The following is a 24,872-nucleotide window of genomic DNA, read 5'->3' as shown; positions in this document are numbered from 1 at the left end:
ATTGAGAAATTATGCTAATGTAGTTATTAATCATGATGCTGTACTAGCATGCACATGTCTTTTTCACACACTTTGGTCAACTGTAAAAGGTGTCAAAGTTGGAGGGGATTTTAAGTGTTTCCCTTCTTCTCCACCCTGCAGGTTCAGGTTGCAGGACTCAGCAGTGACGTAGTCGGCCTGACAATAGAGCTGAAGCCACGACGTCGAAACAAACGTTCAGTCCTTTATGATCTAACACCAGAGTACAGCAAGGCTTTAAGACAGGCAGTGGGCAGCTGGAGTCGTCTGGAGGCTCGACACATCCACATGCTGCTGCAGAATGAGCTCTTCATCAACGTGGCCACGGCACACAGCCAAGAGGGGGAGCTCAGGGGCCAGATCAAGGCCCTTCCATACAGTGGTCTAGAGGTGCCCAGACATGGTATAAACCAATGCAGTCTTTTCAACTTTGGAAATGTGCGGAATGTGTACTGTATTCAACTCAAGAAACCTTTCTCTGTTTCCTTCAGAGTTACCTACCCCTCTAGCTGGCCACTTTGTGTCCCCACCAGTAAGAACTGGAGCTTCTGGTCACGCCTGGGTGTCGGTGGACAAACAGTGCCACCTGCACTACGAGATAGTAGTTGAAGGCCTTAGTAAGGCAGAAGATGCCACTGTGAACGCCCACCTACATGGACTAGCTGAGATTGGAGAGTTAGACAACAGCAGCACCGCACACAAGAGGCTGCTGACGGGCTTCTATGGCTCCCAGGTACACCTGTTTAAATCCAGGCACCTGCCCACAACAAAGGACACAATTGTTTGGATTTTTTCGTCTGTTTTCACTGTGACAAATCATAAAAAGACTAGGCCAGTATTTCGCTGGGTTGCAACTGCTGCTGATGAATTGGTGATTTAAAATTGTGAGTACATTATAAAAAAATAGGCAAATTTTGAGTATTTGTGACCAAAAGACCATTGAGCCATGCAGCTTCTTGTGTGACATTATTTTTGTGTGCACAGTTTTCAAAACTGTATTATAGGCTGTGCACATTATCTTGTTGTTCACTCCTGCCACAGCTCTTGTCAGCCCCCCCCCACATTCCGGATTTCATCTGCTAAACTAAACTTTAGAAATGTCTTTGGTATGGTTAGGCCTGGACATTCAGGGCTGTAACCTCAGATGTTTTCTAAAAAACCCTGGACCTCAAGACAGAAGAAATTTAAAAAGAATCGCTCTATTTAAATTGAGCATTAAGCTCCCAAAATAATGAATATGTTTGCTGCAAAACCACATCAGGGTTGGGCTTTTTCAGCAGACAGCTTCTGCGTCAATGCACTTGCACCACAGAGGCTGTGGCTTGTGTGTTTTTACACACTGCATAAGTTGGAGAAAAGAAATGAAGAATAGACTGTTAATTGGTGTGGTGCAGGTATCACAGCCCTGCTATTGTTTAATCAGCTGTTGTAAAATGCCACTACTCTTATAATTTATTCCAGTTATCCAGTGAGGCAGGGAGGCAAGCCCCAAGTGGCATGAAACGCTCAAGCCACGCCGGCGTGACCCACACAGAGACAGTGGCAGGTGGGGAGTTTGACAAGATTTATTAGAAGCTAAAGCTCTGTAGCTGGGGGAAAGATTGTAGAATATTCCATAAAATATTTGTAGAAACGTTAGCAGAGTCCAAAAATTGTAAGAGGGTACAAAATGCAGCAGAAACTCTCACTGAATGTCTACACAATATTGAAATCCAACTTGAAGCTTTTAATTGTTATAATGTTCATAGTAATCACAGATTGTAATAAACTTCAAAGAAAGTATTGCACAACCTGTGACCCACACATATATACAAATATATTTAATTTGGTTTGATTTCATCTCCCCCTAAGGCTCAGGGAGTTTTAAAGGACCTTAGTCCAGAATTACTGCAACACCTGGACCAGGGAACGGCTTTCATCCAAGTCAGCACTAAGATGAATCCTCAGGGAGAGATCCGAGGACAGGTAAGTCATGAAAAGCACTTTTACATAAATGCTTGTGCTTTTAAAGCTTGTAAATCTAACCTGTGAGGGCTTAGTACTACACATAACAAACAAAAACTAAGCAGAGTTTCTTTTAATCACAGGAAGCTTTATGGGTCTGTGTTATTATTTTCACTGACAGGTGTTGTTTTCCTGTGGAGATTTTGGAGAAAAGTTCACTTTATTGGGCTACTGAGACGTACAAACCAAATGCAGATGCTCATAAAGCTTACAGGTGTATAGGTTGATCAGCTTGTGTAGGCTGTCAGGACACGTATATAAACTTTCACAACAGTAGAACCCAGCTGTTTTATTAAAATGATGCAAGTTAAAGACATAAATGAGCATTTGGAGGACAGACATGCTTCATTTACAAATACTTATTGAGTCAGCCCGAGAGGAGCTTTGATGTGTGTTGTCAACAGATTATGTTTTTCTTCAACATTTGATCTCTTTTTTTCATCATATTTTTAACAACAACACATTTGATCCTTTTCTCATGTTCTTTTCTTTCATGAACTCCACATTCTTTTGTTTTCCCACACATTTCCTTTCTTCAGGTCCACGTTCCAAACAGCTGCAGATCTGGAGCTGCAGTCGAGGTGGAGGAGGTTGAGTTGGATGATATGTTGCCGAAGGACCCCGAGGAGCTAAAGAAAGACCCCCACACTTGTTTTTTTGAGAACCACCACCACGCTCATGGTTCTCGCTGGACACCCAACTATGATAAGTGTTTCACCTGCAGCTGCCAGGTGAGAAACAAACACAAAGGCAGTGCTTGTTGTTCAGCTGCTTATAAAGGCATGTTTGTCACTTTACAGAACATCTGTAAAATTGGTCATTTAAACACATGATAATGTCACAAGTGGTTGTGTTTTTTTCTGTCTGTAGAAGAGGACAGTGATCTGTGATCCAGTCATCTGTCCAGTGTTGACCTGCTCTAAAACCATCCAGCCTGAGGACAAGTGCTGTCCCGTCTGCGATGGTGAGGTTTGTTTTAGGTAGAGATTGAAAAAGTTAGTTTCAGAAAATAGTCTTTCTTTTCAGTAAATTCTCAAAGCGCTCTGATAGATATCGAAAGGATTCAAAGTAATTGTTTTTCTCCCTTGTTTATTTCTTGCACAGAAAAGAGAGAACCCAAGGACATGAAGGTTTCAGAGCGGGTGGAAGAACATCCTGAAGGTCAGTGTTCATGTTTCTTATCTGTCTTTACTGTACTGTTCCATTCAGATAATTTCTGCACACACGAAAAGGATAGTTCAGCCATATTAAAGCGGGTTTCTCTGTAAAAGCTATAAATAGTTAAAATCTTCCCTGTTGAAGGTAGTTTCTTGAATGCCCTTAATCTGAAAGTTCAGAGTTCAGCTTTATTGTCTGTCAAAGAGAATTTTGGGTCTATGCTGGTAAACCAAAGCCATAAACAATAATAATTATCATTAGGATGTAAACAACCAAGCTTGAGTTAAAACAGTAAAACAGCTCATTAAAGTGGTAATAAATTAAAAAACAAAGGACTTTGTATGTTGATTAGACAGTTTGTACATGAAACTAAAGAGCATTTACAGTATAGCTTTGAGTTCTGGCTCCAAGTAGCATGTATCTCTGCCCTGAAGGAAGAAGAATGAAGGACTGGACAGTACTGACCGAGCTTTCTGCTAAATTTGTGCAAGAGAGTTCTGCTGCACAACAACTATTTTCTGGCTAGACTAAATGCAACTGAAACCAAAGTGGATTGATGTCATCATGAAACAGCTCCAATCTTAAAAACAGCTCTTATCAATACTATTTTAAAAAACCTTTGCATAGTGGTTAACTGCACAATACACCATTATTTATTATGTCCAACTGGGAGGAGACCCCAGGGAAGACCCAGGACACTCTGCTGGCCTGGGAACGCCTTGGAGTCCTCCCAGAAGAGCTGGAAGACGTGGCTGTGGACGGAGATGTCTGCACCTCCCTGCTCAAGCTGCTGCCCCTGACCTGACTCCAGAACAAGCAGCAGATAATGAATGTTTCCAATGAGCTCTGTTGTTTCTGACTGAAAAATACAACATTTTAAGAAAAGTTCATTTCATATTTCTGTAGAAATATTTTCACACAAGACAGCAAATTAATTAATTCTTTTTTCAAAATTATTGAAAAGAAAGTTGTCCCTTTGTTAGGTTTTTATTTTGTGAAAATGAGGAGGCTGTACATGAGGTTCGAAGGTCACGTCTCGTTGAAGCTCTGTTCTAAGGTCTGAAAAGACTCAAAAACCCAGACGAGTTTGTGACATAAAAATCCATCGTTTTTTTAAGTTTTCTTTAAAGATTTGTTAGTCTCATCTCATTTTGGTGAACTGAGATTTGTCTCATCTCATGGGTGGGATGTATTATTACACCCCTACTATTTACACTTGTAAATAACCAGAGAAATTTACATAATTAACCAAGTAATGCAAAATTGACAGCTGTGTAAAGGTTTGTATAACATCATCTTCTTTTAGATTGCAGTGATCCACTTTGTTGTCTTAGCTGCATTTGAAGTAGCTGTTAGCTGATCAGTTTCTTAAATTCAGAATAAATCTGTTTCTCCAGACTGGGGTCATTCAAAAATCCACCTGCAAAAAGTACAATTTTTACCCAGAAACCCACTTTAAAAAGGTCAGTCTTTATGTTGAACTCTTTTTTACTGTCTGTCCCTAATTACCTTTTTTAACTCTCAGGGTGTTACTTTGAAGGAGACCAGAAGATGCATGCCCCAGGAACAACATGGCATCCATTTGTTCCTCCCTTTGGCTATATTAAATGTGCTGTCTGCACTTGCAAGGTAGATGGGCATCAATAAAACCTGAATTTATGTGGCTAGATATGCTTCCCAAGGAGTTGAAGTAGATCTTTTCACTGAGGTTTCTATAAAACAAAGAATAAAATCAGTCGTCATATTTACTTTAGGAATGTTCACACTATTAGTAAAGCAAAGGCAAACAAGAATTGTTATTAATCAGCTGTTAATTGTATATTTTGTCTCCAGGGGTCTTCAGGGGAGGTCCACTGTGAGAAGGTGACGTGTCCTGTGTTGTCCTGCAGTCACCCGGTGAGACGCAGTCCCTCAGACTGCTGTAAGGAGTGTCCTGAGGAGGAGAGGACTCCTGCTGGCCTGCAGCACAGTGACATGATGCAGGCAGATGGCCCACAACACTGTAAATTTGGAAAGAACTATTACCAGAACAGTGACAGCTGGCACCCCTGGGTGCCGCTGGTTGGCGAGATGAAGTGCATCAACTGCTGGTGTGACGTAAGCAGCCATGCATTGAGATGTTGTAGTGTCTATGAATATGTGAAGCCCATTTTTAGGTTAGCTACTTTCAGCTGTAATCACTGTATGATCCTGGTTAGGAGCCTTTGGTCTACAGTGTTTTGTTGTAGTTTTTATTTCTGTTTGGTCAGTGATTTAAGAAAGCCAGTTAAAAATCAGTTGAAAAGACTGAGACACATTTAGCAGTTGCACGAGTCAAGTCACATTTATTTATAAAGCACTTTTCAGCAAAGTGCTTTACAGCAGCAGTCCCCAACCTTTTCAGCTCCATGGACCGGTTCATTATCAGACAGTATTCTCACGGATCGGCCTTTAAAGGTGTGGCAGATAAATACAACAAAATAAAATGATACGACCGGCATGAAACGGGTATTTTTAAAAACAAACATTAATCCAACGTGTCCTCACAGCTTTGTTAGTTACGTCCTGGTGTTGTGTTATCAACATGAATAACAGCCTCTCCTCCTCCTGATGTTCTCTGTGTTTAAACATGCCCTTCAAAATAAGAGACACCACAAATATAAAGAGCACAAAGAATCCAACTCACCATAACGCTGACTCAGTGGAGCCCTGAGCCTGTTTCTCAGTAACCAGACGGTCCATCCAGGGCTTCAGGAGATGTTTGTTTTTTACTCGTTTTGCTGCTTGTGGGGTTTTTTTTTTTAGCGGTAACGGATCACCTGACCTAGATAAGTGTTTTTACACATGCATTAAGAGGGAGTCATAGACGGATCTAGTGGAGAGAATCCGGTCAGTTTTTCAAAATAAATGTCGTCAGACTCCAAAAATAATTAAAAAAAAAACAGAAATACTTTAGGTTAATTATTCTTTCCCTGCAGCCCGGAACCAAATGACCCACGGACCGGTACTGGTCCGCAGCCTGGAGGTTGGGGACCTCTGCTTTACAGCATGAAAACACAAAAATACAGACATCATAAAAATGCACACAACAATATAAAAAGCTAAACTAAACTTATCTAAAACAAGCCATACTAAGTCAAACTAAAGAGAAACTGAGGAAAACCAAACTAAGATGTAATAAACTGACAATAAGCAAACATAAACTAAACTAGGATTTAAAAACGTCAGCTGAACAGATCAGAAATGAAGCTAAGATAGACTAAACTAAACTAAAGGTACCAGGAGGCTAAGTAAGAGTACCGAGTTATAAACAATTTAATCAAAGGCCAACTAAAAGTGTTCGAAAAGAAATTATCTAAAACACAGGCAAAGCTAAATTAAAATATAAAATAAGCTTAGCCAAGCAAAGGCAGGATAAAATTGACTAAGCTGACATAAACTAAACTACATTTTAAGAACCTCGGCTGAACAGATTATGATAATCTATACATTTGCTAAAGCTAATTCAACTAAAGTTTCAGCTACTTCAACTATGTTAATGAGGAAAAAAAGAGGGAGGAGCAACATAGACATAAAGATATGAGAGAGGGTGCCAGCAAAGATGTTGACATTAAGGTGAGGAATACTGTTCCAGATGATAGTGATGGAAAGTTTTATCAGCTGGCCTGGGGAGGGGAGCCGGCACAGATCCACAGGTGTCCTGAGGGAGGGGAACTGATGGAAGAAGAGCGTCGAGTTTACATAACATCCAGGAGAATTCTGAGAGAGTCAGCCTGCCAAGGCCGACTCAGTGGAGTCAGATTATCAAAGTTGTTTAGCTCAGGCCGACGCCGTAATTTCAATCTAGCCTCAAGAGTTTCCCTGGTAAATCTCAATGACAAATCCAAACAGCCAAGTTAATGTGGTCACTTCTGCCAGGCCAAGTCAGAAACTTCTCTAAGGTCGATTCCATTCGGCCAGCGAGTTCTGAGGTCCAGAGCTGACCCGCGACTCACAAGAGTTGCGTCTAGTATTCACCTCTGCAGCTACTGAGTCTGAGAGTTCATTCCTTCACACAGGCCAGGCAGCCTTGTCATGTCTCGAACAGCTGCCAGTGTCTTCCGAATGTCACGATATGCCAGGAAACCACCACGCTAAAGAAGCAGAAATCTTGTTATCAAAAATCCAATTATGTACACATCTTCAACATCCTCGAACAATATTCCAAAAAAAAAAAAACACACACACAATCTTCCACTTCCTCCAGGAATCCATCGTGTTTCTAACTGGAAATGTCCCGTTGGGGCAGGAGGGCTCTCAAATTTCATCTATTGTGTTGAGAGACCAGCTGACCAGATCCATAATAATTCAATTCAGAAATAAAAAACCTTTTCTTTTTCTACTTGAACGTCATGTTTCCTATCTTGTTGTCCCTAGCACGGGGTGACTAAATGTCAGAGGAAACAGTGTGCAGTGCTGACCTGCTCCAACACAACCCGCACTGAGAACTCCTGCTGCCCTGAATGTTCGGGTGAGCAATCATCCCACACACTCACACACTCACACACTCACACACTCACACACGGATATAAAGCAACTGGCATTTTAAAGCACAGTGTATATAACATGTACTTTTTTACTCTTATGATTTTTTTTGAATGTTGTTTTTAATACTTTTCATTTTGAACTTGTCTGCTTCTGTGACAAACCAATTTGTCTTATTAAAGTAGCTTTCATTCTGTTCCACTATATCCTATGTAACCTCAAGTTGGCACATAAATCTGATTTATGTGCAAAGTAATTTAAATGTTGCCTTTGGTTGATCACGGTGGAGGCACAATCTTTATGATGATTTGGCTTGTGTCTATTTGATAGTGCACTCTGCAGATTCCAAAGAAGATGACCTTATGATGAAAACACCGGGCAGAAGACAAGCGTGGAGACACTGATGTTTTGGACTACACACACTGCACAGAACCCCCCCGTCTTAATTCTTCAGCACCCTCCTCCTCCTCCTCACTCTATATCCCAGAGCTGCACACTGGGGTCCACTATCCTCACCTCCTCCCTCTTGACACCCACCCTGTTATCAGCTTCAAGATTGTAACAAGGAGAGATGAATGGACAGGAGAGGAAGAAGATGGAAATGAAAGACTTAATAAGTGATGAGCCTAACTTTACTCACCTTCTGCTTCTTTCCTTCAGTGTTTGTTAGAATTGAAGATGTCAGAAGCTCAACAGAACACTGGAAATCCAGGAAAGGTGTCATAAAGGGACTAAAATCAGCTGGATTTTAAAAAGCAAGTATTGGAGAGATTGACAGAGCTTCTCTTTGAAGCACAGCCACCATGACTGAGACTCTCACTGGAGACGATGAAAAAGAAGGTTGCTTAAATCTGGGCCAGTGCAGGTATATATGTGTGGGGGATTTTTCTTCTTTTGGGTTTTGATTTAAAAAAATGGATATTCGGGAACATCTCTACCCTCAGCATGTAGCTTATATGGAAAGAATATATTTCCACCACTCAGTATCACTCTTGTTCCAAATAAAATCACTCTTATTTTTCTGGTAGATAATTTGGAAACATTTCTCGTTGATCCTTTTGCTTCAGAGTTTGTTGTTCCTGTTTTGAATCAAGCTGTTTTTTATTCAGTTCTTTTAATCATTGTGAAATTTAAAGCAAGTTTGTAGTTTGTATTTATTGAACAGTGTGGAGACATAATAAAAATATGTTTTATTTGGTAAAAAAAAGAGAGAATGTTTGTTTCTGTTTTAGACTGGATTTTTCCAGTTTAGATAATTTCTTGCTCTTTTATCCTTCATGTTTCTTTTTTCAGATTTTCACTTATCAGGTTATCAGAGGCCAAACAAGCCAGACTAACTTTACTTATTTTTTTGTCTTTTTACAATCTGCATTTGTTCCCCGCATCATTCTGTCTTTGATGCCCTATCACTTTTCTTTCTGGTCATTCTTATTTTTCCTCTGAGCTCTGTTTCCTTGCTTGCTGTTCCACCCATTCAGCACATGTGGTCTCTAATGTGTCATATATACCTCTGCATGTGGCCTCATGCACACACACACACACACACACACACACACAGACTGAAACATAAACACATTCACAGATGTACACAAGTCCAAACTCCAGAATTTGGTACGCAGAATTCTTCCCACCAGACTTGTAAACCCTCTACTGCTTTCTGCTGGTCAAACTACATCATTACACCAGTGAAACCCAACACGCTCGAGGACTCAGTGGTCTGTCAGTCTGTGTGTATGGATAGAGAGCAGGTTGGAAAGGCATCATCATGTTTTCTGAGATTTTTAAAGAATTTCTATGATCTTTTTGTTTGTTTTGTAATTTGTGTGATGTTTTTTTTTACTTCAAAATCAAATAAAGGACTCAAGGACTTACAGCTGAAGAAAATTTATTTGACAGTCACAAATTACGATTTCACATGGTTCTGACAGTCTTGCAATCGTGATCTCTTGTTGGAAGAGTAGCAGCAATCATACTTATCATACTTGTACTTTTTAGTTGTCTCTATTGCAAACACAAGACACAAAATTACACAACATGTTTGTTATAACAGCAGTAGACATTCTGACTCCAAGAAGAATTCCTCTGGATTATTGGGACAAAACCACTGATAATCATGACAACTCGGTTAACATTTGTAATATTCAACCTCAACATATTCTCTCTACCATCATAAAATGATGAAAATGACAATTGATATAATTCATACACAAGCACAAGCATAAAGGGTTAAGGTTTATTGTGATTTTGTCTGCATGGTGGTGAAAACCCTGCTGATTGCTGTTGGTTGTCTTTTGTTTCATTCTGCAGTGGAAAAAATCCTCCAAGTCTCCTGATCTTTCTTTTATCTTTATAATTTATAGAAATGTAAAAAATGAGACTTGTCTTGTTACTTTAAATTAACTTTAAATTAGTTAACGACAAGAATCTGGCACTGTACTTGAACAAAACATGTAGGGCTAAAAGGCACAACTAACCCTTGGTTCCTTTTGAATATCCCTCTGCAATAAATTAAGTACCTACCTACATAACTATTTATCTATTTCAGGGGTAGCAAAACCTTTTGACCAAGGGGCTAAAATGAGTTTAAAATGTGACACGTACACCAGGCCAGATGCAATTCAGTGTGTTTCTGAGAACTAATAAATCACATGGTATATATTATAAGGAATGTAAAATCAATAAGATAAAGCCATGAAGTAAAACCAAAATTAAATTCAGACACATCACTGCTCACACATGTAAGTAGAGCAAAACACCACCAGCATCGTCTGTGCCATCTTTCAGATGTTTGGAAACGTGACTTCGCTCAGGGAAGCATAAAACTCATTCAGTGTAACAAAGCTGAATTTCTCCTTTAAGGTGAAGTCGCATTGAAGATCGATCAATTCCAGCTGCAACTCTTGCAGCACTGTTTCAGCATCTTGTGACAGGACACAACAACAACTCAAGGGACTTGTCATCTTTTTTTTAAAATCAGAGAACAGATGGCTGAATTTGCTGTACAGGTCATTCGCAGGTCATGTGCAGTGATTTGCCATATTTTCCCACATGTTGAGGTGCGTCTTTCAGCATCGCAAGTGTGGGGAAGTGAGCAAAGGATTTATTAGACATTTGTCTTGAGAATAAAGTCAACTTGGCTTTAAAGGCTCTAACATTTGTATACATTGTGTGCACAAACTTGTAACATATTCCAAGACTCACTTCATTAGTTTGAAAAACGTCATTACAGCTCGGCAACCACGACAGCCATGCTACTTTACCAACTTCTGCTGAAGCTGTACATAGTTCCTACAGAAGAGCACAACACAAAATGTTTGCCATGTTGGTAGGTAAGCAGTAGACTACAATTGACAGTATTTAAGCTAATTTTGGAGTAATCTGTACTCTTAGGTTTATTGTTTTCATTTGTGTTTTCGTAGTTCTATTTCATTTATTGTGTTTTGTCTATTACTGTTTCTTATGTTGTGCAGTTTTGCTCCCTGTGCCCTCTGTGTTCCCTGTGTCATCAATGATTTTCTCTTGTCAGCCTGCCACTCCCATCTGCACCTGTCCCTAGTTGTTAACGAAGCAACTGTTTCCACTTCCTCATCAGTTGCCTGTTCATCAGTGGTTCATTGTCGCAGTTACATGCAGTCTGGTTGTCCTGGTGTCTCCCTGTGATTACCTCAAGTTACTGTCTTCCTGAGTTTTGTGAGTTTGCTGCCACATCAGCCTTTGTTTTGGTTTATTAAAAGTATTTATTTCATTTAAGCTCCTCATGTCCACCTGCATTCTGAGTTCAACACTACCAGCAATGTGACAACAAAAGCTTCAAACAAATCAAATCTAGGTATGTACTTACTCTTGACCAATGTGTGAGGGAAAGATATATACAAAAGATTGCTACTGTCAGGATGGACCCATATGAGGTGAAAAAAGAGGAAATGTTGCACAAGTTCAACAATTTGCTGTCGATCTCGTACTACAACATTGTTAAATATTTATTATATATGAAGAAAGCTTACATCATGGAGGAGCTACGTGGCCTGAAAGCAATGGACTCAAACAGTCAGCGTTTCAACAGATTTGTAAAGGATGTCTGAACTCAATGTTAATAACAAGTTCTGTTGACTGGCAGGGTAACAATATCATTCATGTACCGTAGGCATACCTTGTAGACATTGTGTTTATGGATTAGAATCAGACCTAAAATGGTGCCAGCACTTTGTGTATTTATCATTTAACTGTAATATTTTTTTATCATTGGGCTATTTGTTGTTACTGACAAAATTCTTTAACATTTAATTTAATTCTTTAACCATAACGTTAGCTTTGGGATTTGGCACATAACATAGCTGAGTTATCTACAGTAGAGATGTTCTAAATCATGAAACCGGTAATTCTAGCACACATACAATTACACTCTAACATTACTTAGCACAACTTTCATTTTTTTTTAAATGTTACTTTTACCACATCCTTTCCAGCCTAATTCCTCTGTCTTGCCAGTCAATATAAGTCCATCTCTCCCTCCTTAGTGTCCAATCTCTTGTCCAATCTCATCATAAGCCTTCTGTTTTGCCTTTGCTACCTCCCTCTTTGCCCTGTGTTGCATCTCCCTATATTCCTGTCTCCTCTCTTCAGTCCTCTCACTGTCCCAATTCTTCCTGGCTAACATTTTTTTCTGGATAACTTCCTGCACTTCACTATTCCACCACCAGGTTTCCTTATCATCTTTTCTCTGTCCAGATGACACACCAAGTACCTTTCTACTTGTCTCTCTAATCACTGTTGCTGTAGTAGCTCAGTCATCTGGAAGGTCTTTTTTATGACCCAGAGTCTTTAACAGTGGTGGTGGATCTGCTCTCTGTCTCACGTCCACGTCTGACACATCTTCCACAGGGGAATGAACCTGAGCTGTTTCAACAGGCTCTACCATTTTCCTTCCTCCGAAGGTGGAACAACAGTCTGCTGGCCCAAGTGCAGATGCTGGATCTGGAACCTGAAGAGTGCAGAGCTCCCCAGTCCTGTCTGTCTCCCTCCGCGTCGAATGGCATTTCTTGATTTGGTCAACATTATGCCTTATGACACATCCATCTCCCATCTGTACGGTATAACATACTGGACCAGTGTTCTATACGATGATGGCAGGCACCCATTTCAGTCCGTGGCTGTAGTTTCGGATGTACACATTGTCGCTGGGAGAAAAACCTCTCCACTTGCTGTTTGTGTCATGATGTTCTTTCTGTTTGGTTTGTTTCTTGCGTATTTTTGCTTTGATGTGGATGAGGGTGGAATGGTGCTGATGTATCATGCCATATGCTACTCTGTTTCAAGAATGTTTCAAACTCTTGACTGGTGAAGCATGTGCCATTGGCCGAAACTATCATCTGGAGCAGGCCGTGTGTGCTGAAACACTGTCTGAGTTTTTCTATGGTTACTTGGCTTGTTGCGTTGTTTGTGGGATACACATCAATCCATTTTGAATGTGCATCTATCGCAACAAGAAACATCTTGCCTAAGTGAGGGCCGGCATAATCCATGTGTAGTCTACTCAAGGGTGTCTCTGGCCACTCCCAAGGGTGAAGGGGTGCAGCAGTTGGAGCCTTCCTGTTTTCCTGACATGTGTGGCAGGACTGTACTTCCTCCTCTATTTCTGCATCCATCCCTGACCACCGCATGTATGAACATGCCAAGCCCTTGGGAAAAGGAGATCAGTGCTGATTGTGAATTTCCAACCATGAATGTACTTGTGAAATCACTTGATCCCGAATATGATAGCTAACCCTTCCTTGTCGAGCTGTGAGTAACGCTTTGCAGCTGGTGTTAATGTCCTCGACATAAACCTAAAGGTTTCTCACTCCCATCTTCTATCACATGTGGCTCCCACTCCATACAGTGAGGCGTCACATGCAAGTCTGCTGAGTAATGACACAGTACTTTGGCTGATTTCAGCAGCTGTTTGGATAAGCTAAATGCTTCCTCCTGTTCTTTATTACAACCCCATGGACCTTTGTTCCACAGCAGCTTGTGTAACAGTGTCAAGCATGTGGTGAGGTTGGGAAGAAACTTGTTGTAGTAGTTTAAGAGACCCAGGTAAGCTTTTAGCTCAGTCACTGTGGTTGGAGATGGAGCTTCCTTAATGGCTCCCACTTTGCTTTGCACAGGGTGCAGACCTTTAGCATCAATTTTATGTCCCAAGTATTCCACCTTATCCTGTAAGAATGCACATTTACGCCTGCAAAGTTGCAGGCCAGCTTCTTTCAGTCTTTGAAGTACTTCCTTCAGCGTTTTCAGTTACTCTGCAGTGTCTCTTCCAGTCAACATTATATCATCTAAATCAGGGGTGCTCACACTTTTTCAGCATGCGAGCTACTTATAAAACAACCAAGTCAAAATGATCTACCTACCCAATACAAAAATGCAAAACATATAACCATTTTCAAATTTATTAAAGATTCTTTGTATGTACAATGTATGTTAATGTACCTTGCATAACTGAATAAGCCAGTATTGCACAACACACATAATAAAACATTATTCACATTTTTTGTAGTTACCTAAGTTTACTTTGATGATTTGCACTGAATTGAATCAGCTAGGGATGCATAGTCCGGACAGTAGCTGCTGACAGCCAGCCTCAAGCACATTTCCAAATGTTCATCAGTCATGGTGGAACGGTATCCTGACTTAATGATCTTCATGTAGGAAAAGGCTGACTCACATAAATAAGTGGAGCCGAATAATGCAGTCAAGGAGGTAGCACATTTCCTCATGTTGGGGTACTTTACCTCTGTGAGTAAGTTCCAGAACTGTCCATGAGCTCTCGACTTCAGCTCAATGTCAGTTTGTAGAGTCAAAATCTCATCTTCCACTCCAGAAGAGTTCAAGTCAAACAGTCCTGCAATGTTTGATGCGAGTGAATCAACCTCAGCATCTTCCCGAAAAGGATAGCACATGAATGTAGCGACTGGCTCGAGCAAAGAAAAGTCTTGAAAGCGTTTATCAAACTCTGACAGACAATCATTCATCTGCTCTATGTAGCGTGCACTGTCAAGTTGCTCACGGGCCTTCCCTTGCATCTACAGCTCTGACGCCAGGTTCTGGAAATTTGCCAAATCATGGCGCTGCAGCTTTGAGGCAAAATGTTGCATGTTTCGTTTGAAAGCATTAACTGAGCTAATCATATTGATCACTGTTTTGTCTTTTCCTTGCAGCTCAAGGTTAAGGTCATTCAACAAGTTTGTCAGATCAGTTAAAAATGCCATGTCCAACAGCCATTGACCATCATTTAGTTGCTTGTTTTCTGCATGTCCAGATACACGGAAAAACTCTTTAATCTCCGGACAGAGTTCTCAAAATCTTTGGAGGAATTTCCCAAGACTAAGCCATCTCACATCAGTATGTAGCAACAACTCAGAGTGGTCGCAGTCAGCCTTCTCCAGATGTGCACGGAATAACCGTCTTTGAAGAGATCTGGCTCGAATAGAACAGGCGATCTTCATTGCCACATCCATGATCTCTTTCATGTTGAGCATTTTAGTGCATAACACTTGTTGGTGGATTATGCAATGGTATTTCAGAAAGTCTGGGAACGCATCGTCCTGCCCGCACTTTGCAATCAATCCATTCACACGTCCAACCATTGCAGGTGCTCCATCTGTGGTGATAGACACCAATTTGTACTCTGGGAGCTGAGTTTTCTCGATAAAGTTTTTAAACGTCTGAAATATGTCCTCTCCTCGTGTCTGTTCTTTCATGGGAAGTGCTGTCAATAGCTCCTCTTTTGCAGTGAGATCACTAAACACCATACGAATGAAAATGCACATCTGGGCTGTGTCACTCACATCTGTAGATTCGTCCAACTGCAGAGAGAAACACTCACAATCTCCGATGTCCTTCCACATTTGCTGGGTTAAATCCTCAGCCATGGCTTCACAGCGCCGTGTAACTGTATGTCTTGACAGCTGCAGAGCTTTGATTGAAGATAATATCTCTGCCTTATTTTTAAAGTCTTTGAACAATGAGTCAGCTGCTTCGACGAATGCTTCTTTTACCATCTCTTCGTCTTGGAAGGACCTATTGTTTTTAACACTGGCGTGACTCACCCGGAACAATGCTTCAGTGGCGGCTTTCGCTTTTGAAGTTTGTTGAGTGAAAAATGACTGCTGTCCAGACAACTGGGATTTTAGTTCCTCCACCTTTCTCCATCTCAGCTGGCTTTTCTGCAGGAAGTCGATGTCGTATTTTCCATGCATAGTCCGAAAATGCCGCTCCACGTTTCCCTTCTTTGGTATTGCGATGGCCGACTTGCAGATGAGGCAAACACACTTCGAAAATGACATTGTGAAAAAAAGTCCACCTCCCATTCCGTATGAAAGTGGTATGTTTTTGCCTTCTTACTTGGTCCAGCTTTCTCACTCATTTTGATCACCATATATTTTAGCAAGGGCTTAAAATCGGAGGTAATTTGGGAACTAGCTTGTAAGTTTTGTAAGCGCCGTCGTTTACACATGTACGGTGACCTAAAGGTCAAAATTCAGTTGCCATCTGAATAGTTGCCCTGTATGTCAATCAAGTGATGGGATGTTTGATTGGCTGACAAATACTTTTTAACGTCACGCTGCGATCGACCAGTACTGCCTCCGCGATCGACCAGTACTGCCTCCGCGATCGACCAGTACTGCCTCCGCGATTGACCAGTAGATCGTGATCAACGTAATGAGCACCCCTGATCTAAATAAACTGCTATCCTAGGCAGAGCTTGTAACAAGCTTTCAATCATTCTTTGGAAAGTAGCTGGGGCTGATGACACACCGAATGGTAGCCTGTTGTAGGTGAAAAGGCCACGATGTGTGTTTGTCAGGTATTTCTTGGAGTCTTCATCCATGAAAATCTGGTGATACGCATAGCTTAGGTTGAGCTTTGTGAACTGCTTCCCTCCTGCAAGTGCATCAAAAAGGTCTTCAACACAGGAAATCGAGTATTGTTCAAGCGAGGAAGCATTGTTTACTGTTAACTTATAGTCACCACATATTCTAACAGAACCATCTGGCTTAAAAACAGGCACAATAGGCGCCGCACACTCCGCATACTTTACTGGCTCTATAATGTCATCCTTCAGGAGTCTTCCTATTTCCTCTTCAACCTTAGCCCTTATGGCATACGGGACAGAACAGGGCCTGTAAAATTTAGCACAGGCATCTGCACACATTTTAACATCCCTAACTGTTCTTTTAAAACCTCCTTGTGTCTAAAGAGAACTTCCTGTAGTTCCTGTGCCTTTATTTTCACATGCTTAATCTCATCCCATTCGAGCTTTATTTCTTCCAGCCTTCCTCTGCCGATTAGATTTGGTCCAGTTCCCTTCACTACCACTAAAGGCAGTGTTAACCTCTGGTTTGCACAGATCACTTCAACCTAGGCTTGACCCACAACTGTAATTTTCTCTCCACTGTATGATTTAAGAGAGTTTGCTTTCTTTAATCTGTGTCTGTCTGTCTTCCTGCCACATCCCACAGGACTGGTTTTCATTCGTAACTGACACATCATGTGTCAATTTCAGACTTCATTTCTTTTTTGTTTACTTTCACCTTTACTTCGAAGGGTTTAACTTTTTGGATAGAAGGTTCTGTTTTTTAAGCATGCCAGAGTAAATCCTTCGTCATCTTGATTGGAACTATTGTTGCCATTTTGTCTTTCACATACCTTGTGTGATATGTGTGGCTGCCCATGGCACCTGCCTTGGCATGCAGCCTTTTCCGCACAGCGTGGCTCATCCTCATTTTTTTTTAGATCTGCATGCCCTAGCAATATGTCTTATTTGTTCACAACCATGACATTAGGTGTCTTTAAACTTGCATTAGGTGGCGCTGTGGTGTTTTCCGTGACAACGGTAACACTCTTTCTCTTCTTCCAATCTGTTCTCTTTTCTTTACCCCTCAGCCATCAATCTGTTACATGCCGCTGACTGTTGCAGGTCATGAATGTTTCTGCTTGCGGCTTCCGCGGCTACAGCTATCTGAAATGCTTTCTTTAATGTCAGGTCAGTCTCCGATAGCAGATGTCTTTGAATCCTATCTTCATTAATATCACACACCAGTCGATCTCTTAACATCTGTTCCAGCATAGCACCAAAGTTACAATCCTGAACCAGGTGTCTGAGCTCGGCTACATATGTACTGACAGATTCAGTAGGCTGATGGGAAAGAGAGTCAAACTTGTATCTTTATACAATCTCACTCGGTTTTTTAATTAAAGTGCCCTTTCATCCTTGCAACCAACTGATTGTTTTAGAGCTGGGCTTGTCTGGGCTCACAAGGTTTCTCATTAGCTTGTATGTGGATGGCCCCACCACACTAATAAGGATAGCTCTCTGTTTATCTCCATTACTAATTTTGTTTGCTTCGAAAAACTGATCAAGAATCTTGCAGTGCTCTTCCCAAGTCTGCTCTTTTGCATCAAATGCTGACAGAGTACCTATTGTTCGGCTCATTTTTTGTTTTTGTTCATCACCTCAGTTAGTAGGTCTTCCATTTTCATACATCAGCACGCCACATGCATCCGTTCAGTCCCTCCATTATGAATCAGGTGCTTTCCATGTTCAGCCAATGTCCTTGTAGCCAATACGTGGTATCTTCACTCTCAGGAAGTAGTTTCACTCTCAGCAGTGGCACTTCACTCTTCTTATTAACATGGCTTATAGTTCTCAGCACATGGCATAGCTTCTGTACATTTTTAGTTCTTCCCGTTAGCTGCCTCCTTAAACTCTGCTACTCCCTCTAGTAGTGTGGGGTGGCAACCTAACTAACACATTAATAAATCATTAAATCAGAAATTGCTATTTTTATCAACAACAAATGGTGTAACAGTACTACAGAGGAGAACCTGAGGATTCTACAGAGGAGAACCTGAGGATTCTACAGAGGAGAACCTGAGGGTACTACAGTACTACAGAGGAGAACCTGGGGGTTCTACAGTACTACAGAGGAGAACCTGAGGGTACTACAGTACTACAGAGGAGAACCTGAGGATTCTACCCTAACCCTGTTACAGTATGAGAACAAGTTTGTACCAAAGACATTGAACTTCTGGTGGTGAGCATTGGACCATATTACCTGCCTCGGGAATTCTCTGCAGCAGTCTAATTGTTCTTCACATTCCTCCATCGGCACATGCTGAGACAGCTTGTGATGTATTGCATAATACTATTGTGAGACTACAAGTTAAATACCCATGCTCATTCATCTTCCTATGCAGAGACTTTAACCATGTCTCCCTCTCAAGCACACTTCCCACCACATAACAAAAAACAAAACACTTGACCTTTGTTATGTTAATGTAAGGATGCATCAGATGCACCTCCATTCTGCCTCTTGCCTGTGGCCCCATGATGTCACCTGGAAATCAGTGACTGGAATGTTTTCTGTGAGTCCAAAGATACTGATGGACTGACTGACTCTATCAGTGATTACATTCAGTTTTGGACCAATGTCAGCATTCTCTTAGGAGAGATTCAGTGTTATCCCACCAGCAGCCTGAAAGCACTGCTAAACTTTGAGGAAAAAGCTTTCAGAATGAGGGACAAGGCTGAGGTAAAAGAAATACAAAGAGAAGTGAGGGTGAAAATTAAAGAGTGAAAGCAGAGCTACAGAAACAAACTGCAGCTGCAACAGGATGGGGTGTAGCAGGTATGGTCTACAATGGAAAAGATCACAAGTTTTGACAGAAAAGAGAAATCCCTTCCTGTTGGAGACCATGGCCTTGCTGATGAATAAGCCCTCCCTGGTGTTTAAAATGTAAATGTTAAAATACCTAATACACACAAATTAAAAATCTTGTATCACATTTTGTGATATTTACAACAAAACTGGTGCCAAACAGTCCTGAAAAAATCCCCAAGTCTTTCCAAAGGAATAACTTTTTACAGCCCCGTTCAGCCCATTGCCTGGTACAGAATGATTGACAGCTGTCTTGTCCCGCCCCCCTCAGTTTGCTGCTCATTTGGGCTACTTTAGTTCAGCCCAGGGTCAGCCAAAGGCATCAGACTTTAGCCAATGAGGGTGGACTTACAATAAGTGTACGTGGGACTGAGATAAGTGCGATGGTGAGCAAGATAAAGATAAACTAGGTGAATTATTTAATTTCTCACTTGTTTTTCTTAATGTCTTTGGGGGACAAACAGGAAGTGAAGAGGTTGGGAGCAGATAGACCCAAGGATATTCAAAGGTTTCCTGTGACCTGGTTTCAGTGAAAGGACTGGCTAACAGCAAGTGTAGCTAACAGATCTTTAACGAGGTGGTTATTTACATTTTTGGATCCCAGAAAAGTCATCAGAGTGAGCTTCTCTTTAAATAAGTTAGGATTCATTTTAAAAAGAAGAAGCACTTTCCAATATATCGTGTATTGTTTGATTTGACCTTATCAGTGTGATTACTAGTTGTGTCAAGGAGTGTGGTGCAGTGTTATTTAAAGCTGTTTGACTGGGAAAAATCATCTGAAATAATTAAAGCTGAAATCCTTGCAGTGTTGGACAACTGACAGAGGCTCTGTGTGAGCTTGGCTTTTGGTGGTGGTTTGCTTTAAGGTTGTCTTTGTGAGGAAAAAGGACATAATGTCAATTTATAGCAGGTTTTCTTGATTTCAAATTGGATGCTTCTGTTGTTGAAATCTAAACTGCAGCGTTTTATTATATATCTGTTAGTCCACCACCAGCCGCCACTGGAAGGTAACTAGACAGGCTTAAACAGGGCAAGGCAACTGGACCTGATGGTATAAACCCCAAACTCCCTAAGTCCTTCTAACATCAATCATGTTGGAAGCTTTGAAAATACTGGAAACATGTTACTCCTTTGGTATCTGATTCAAAGATTTAGAAGAAAGTAAATCATTGTAGGGATTCGTGGTGAGTTTGGGTGAAATATATTGGTCCAGCGAGCGAGGATATTCTGCTGTGTGTGAATACTTTGAACTGACTTTGACCAATCATGTACATTTTGACTGGTTATTAAAAAAGCATCAGTAAAAATTGTGTATTGTCTTGAATTTGGAGAAATAGATTTGTAACTGTGTAACAAATCATCTTCCTAAATAAAAATCTAATAAAATAAACTTATATATTTAGTTTAGCAGTTCATAAGCATTTCTACCCCCAGGGAAAAAAAAACCTTTTAGATAAAACATTATATATGCTTTTTATAATATGATTTCATGGTAAACATAAACTGGTTAATTACATAAGGTCAAAGAGGCAATGAACTTGCAGACTTGCAAACTGTTATTGTGTTGTAAATTAGACATGATTTTTCCTTTTTAATCTGTTATGTTTATAAATGTGAAGATGTTACAAGCAAAGGGGCAACATGCATGGCACACATTTAAACAAGTTTATTCATCAAATTTATTCATTAAATAACAATAACTTGATTCATTCACCCACAAAAATCCACAGCTTGATATCAAACAAATGTCACATGATATTAAACATAACCTGTCAACTCAACTCACGATAATGCATTTAATTTCAGATTTAAGCTGCTCTTTATACTTTGGGCCACAAGATGTCACCAAAGACACCTGTGTTGAAAAGCTTGGTGTAATGAACACTTTTTCAAAACAGGCTTCAGAAAAGTTTCATTTGGCCATTATTAATTATTTAGATCCCCCGTTTTTCCCGTTTTTCTCAGCTCCACCCTTACAAAGTCCAGGTGGTAATCAGTTCTGTAGAGACCTGAGGAGGAGCTGTCAGTAAAGGAAGTCCCAGCGAGCATGTGAACAAATACTGTCTCCACCTGCAAAAGCACAAGAGTTAAATCCGTCAGAACAAATAGAATCCTTACATAATGCTATTAGCAGTGATTGGTAGGTTTCAAAATTTAGGAAATTAAGAAAGTTTGGTTTCTAAGTAATACACACAAACATTCACTTAAAAATTGTGCACATTAACTGGGATCCATAGAAATTTTATGTATTTTCTTTTTTTAAGACACTGTCAGATAAACAAGGAGGGTTGAGTGAAGTGGCTTGCAAGGACCATGTTCTTTTAAAGGTTATGTTATGGAAAAAAATCAATTTCCAGGCACTGTTAGATGAAATCACTCAAACAGGTTTATTTATGTATGGTGCACGACATACAGAGAGCCTTAAAGACAATTAATAATTACCATCAGAGTCCGAGGTTTGAACGGGAAGCTCTGAATCAAAGCTCTGCACCAGAGTCCACACAGGAGCTGATATCTATGATGAATGAATGTTGGTAGGCGAGGAGGAGACCGGAAGCACGGTCAGTCTGGTTTCAGTGAAGAGAAACAGGATCATCTGGTAAAACTCATAAGCGGTGGAATTCTAACATAACTTAGCCAGGTGTTATCTTATAACAAACTTTACCACCACAGTGACAAAAACATACATGTTACAAGCTTTCTCCTACATTCAACTCTTTTGCCTTTCATTTATTTTAAACATAGAAACTAGTCTGTGATAAATTGTTTTAATCCCATATGTCAGATTATTTACTGTCATTTTTCTTCATTGTGTTGTGAGGAAATGACTATTATTTTATTATTGCACACCACCAAAGGCAAATAAGCAACAGTATGTTTTGCCCATGTCTGTGTATGTTTCTGTTTAGGTGTCTGTCCGTTAGCAAAATATCTCAAGAACCAGTGGATAGATTTTAATAAAGCTTGCAGAAAGCAATCACTGGATAAACATCTACAGCTGATTAACTTATGGAAACCTAAATCACATTTGGTTGTCACAACCCTTTGACCTTTGAAAACACAAAAATGGCTATTTCTCAGTCAGTTTTACAGATATTGAGCAAGAATCTGAGTTGCATATTCTGAACGCACCATCTCATGTTATTGTGCATAATGTTTTATTTTTATTTAAGTTGAACAGCAACAACTCCATCATTTTTATCATAAGATGATCTTAGTTTAAAACTCCTGAGTTTTGTTGCTCTCTAGATCTTTACTGTAAACTTCTGCAGGTTTCATCTAGAACCTATCAGGGAACAATTTTGTTGTTTTCTGAAGTTTACACAGAGAATGCGTTTCTGTGTTGTTGCTGTTAGTACTTCTAGCCACTAGATGGCACTGCTATGACACTATAGGGAAGTGGTGCCCATTCCGGGTCCTTGAGGGCCACTATCCTGCATGTTTTAGGTGCGTCTCTGCTTTTACACACCTGATTTGAATGAACGAGGGATTAACAGGCTTGTGTAGAATTTGAAGACCTGCTGAAGAGCAGGGAAACATCTAAAACTTGGTCAAACTCCATTCCACAGGGGCCCTCCAGGACCAGGATTAGACACCCCTGCTGTAGGGCCATAAAGTTAAAAACAGAGAGCGAGCACTCGTCACATGATCGTGTAACTCAATGGACAATCACTGCCATTATTAAAACAGGTATCAGTGGTCTTGTTGGAGCAGCATGTCTGAGTCGTGTGCATGTTTTAACTGCACCAATAAATGCAAAAAAGCATACTGAATATCCTTCTATAGGTAAGTAACCCTACAATATATAATTCTGTGAGAGTTTAGTCAATGTATAAAACGTATTGCCACGTGGTAAATCTACTATGTTCACACTGACTCTTTCTGGCTTTGATTTTTATACAAGAAATGTATAATGTGTCTGTCTGAATCACCACATTTATGTGATTAACTACTGTTGCAAGTCTAAGCAACATTTGGTGCACATATCCTGATTTCCCTGAAGCTTCAGCTCCTTCCAATCTTCGATCCTCCAGCATATTGTTGTTGTTTTTAATTATCAGGCATGTTTTACTTTTACTCTAGTATTCTTACTATATTTTATAAAGACGGGATGTTACATGCCTGCTTGTTGACAATCCATCTGTCCAATAACTTGAGCTTCTCCACTGCCTCGTTCAGCTTTCATTGGGTTTATTTCATGTAGCTGACATGGTTTTACTCCAGTGGGTTGAATTTTAGGAGGATCTAGTTTAAAGTGAAGACCTACATCATTTCAAAGACGGCATGTCTTCTCATTCACACACGTGTGTGTTTGTTGACATTGCTCCTGTTTTGGCAGCCATTTTGGATCATCCACGACATCACAAATTCTGATTAAACAATGAGAGGGAGTGCATGATCTCTGTTTTTAAATCTATATGTAGGGCTGAAGAGCCAATGTGTGAGTAGACCGTAAGAGGAGGAAACTAGAGAATCCTGCAAGGATTAAAGTTCTCCATTGCCACAATGAATTTACATCAACTGTAAAAATGAGAAGAAAAAAAAGTGTTTTTTGTTGTGGTCCTGTTAAAATTATCCAATTTGATTACAATACAGGGATTAAACTGACACTGCTTTCAAAACATAAAGTGAACCAGAGCCAAACAGAGCAGAGCAGAGTGCGAGCGCTGTTGCCAACTTAGAGACTTTGTGGCTATATTTCGCAAGTTTCTTAGACCTGGCTGCTGTTGGCAATGGGAGCAAAAATAGTTTTTAAAGTCCTTTTGCTTTGATAATGTTAAATTTATAAATCTACTTTTCCTCTTTTTGTTTTTATAAGCGACATCTTGATGCTTGTAGTCAGCCGAGCTAATGCAACTTTAGCTGCTGTTTACAACACGTTTCCTCACCTCCATCAAATCTGCATCTCCATAAAGTTGGTCAGCAGCAGGAAGCATGAAGTGCTCTAAAACAGGGGTGTCCGATCCTGATCCTGATTTCAATCAATGGGTGATTAACAGGCTTTTGCAGAACATGAAGAGGTGATTTAGCCACTGAATCAGGTATGTTGGAGCAGGGAAACGAGTAAAACATGCAGGATAGTGGCCCTCGAGGACCAGGATTAGCCACCCCTACTCTAAAACTTCCTGGTAGATGGTTGTGTTGACCTTGGGCCTCAGACAACACAGTGGACCAACACCAGCAGATGACATGGCACCCCAAACCCTCACTGACTGTGGAAACTTGACACTGTTTCACTTTTTGAATGGAATTACTGAAATAAATCAACTTTTTCATGATATTCTAATTTTATGAACAGTACTTGTACTCCTCTCTTCACCCAAGTGTTCAAAACCTACACCTGCAGATTAGGTGACAAAACTACAAAGTCTATCATCAATTTGTAGCCTAGGCTGTCTGGTGCTATGTGCTCTGAGCTGCCATTCGGTGCATAAGCACAAAACAAGTTAGAGCCTATCCCCTCACCCAAAGGCACAGGGAAACAGCCCT

The 24,872-nt window shown here is 40.4% G+C and overlaps 1 protein-coding gene across 3 annotated transcripts in view; it reads left to right on the top strand.

The window, feature by feature from the left end:
- The window catches only part of chrd (chordin), a 31,115-nt gene extending 21,561 nt beyond the window's left edge, over positions 1-9,554 (top strand). For 2 of the 3 annotated variants that reach the window (XM_017441444.3, XM_017441445.3), the window contains exons 12-21: positions 142-421; positions 510-751; positions 1,870-1,983; positions 2,562-2,753; positions 2,893-2,986; positions 3,127-3,183; positions 4,706-4,809; positions 5,014-5,277; positions 7,576-7,669; positions 8,014-9,554. In XM_017441444.3, coding sequence (XP_017296933.1) covers positions 142-421; positions 510-751; positions 1,870-1,983; positions 2,562-2,753; positions 2,893-2,986; positions 3,127-3,183; positions 4,706-4,809; positions 5,014-5,277; positions 7,576-7,669; positions 8,014-8,087 — 1,515 coding nt within the window. In that variant the 3' untranslated portion in view covers positions 8,088-9,554. Of the gene's footprint in view, positions 1-141; positions 422-509; positions 752-1,869; positions 1,984-2,561; positions 2,754-2,892; positions 2,987-3,126; positions 3,184-4,705; positions 4,810-5,013; positions 5,278-6,883; positions 7,415-7,575; positions 7,670-8,013 lie in introns of those variants that run through there. The other variant, XM_037979618.1, reaches the window with a different exon arrangement.
- Positions 9,555-24,872: the final 15,318 nt, after the last annotated feature.

Source organism: Kryptolebias marmoratus, linkage group LG2 (genome assembly GCF_001649575.2).
Source record: "Kryptolebias marmoratus isolate JLee-2015 linkage group LG2, ASM164957v2, whole genome shotgun sequence".
Taxonomy (NCBI): Eukaryota; Metazoa; Chordata; class Actinopteri; order Cyprinodontiformes; family Rivulidae; genus Kryptolebias; species Kryptolebias marmoratus.
Note: the sequence above shows the minus strand (reverse complement) of the source record. Positions and strands in the feature narration are given on the sequence as shown.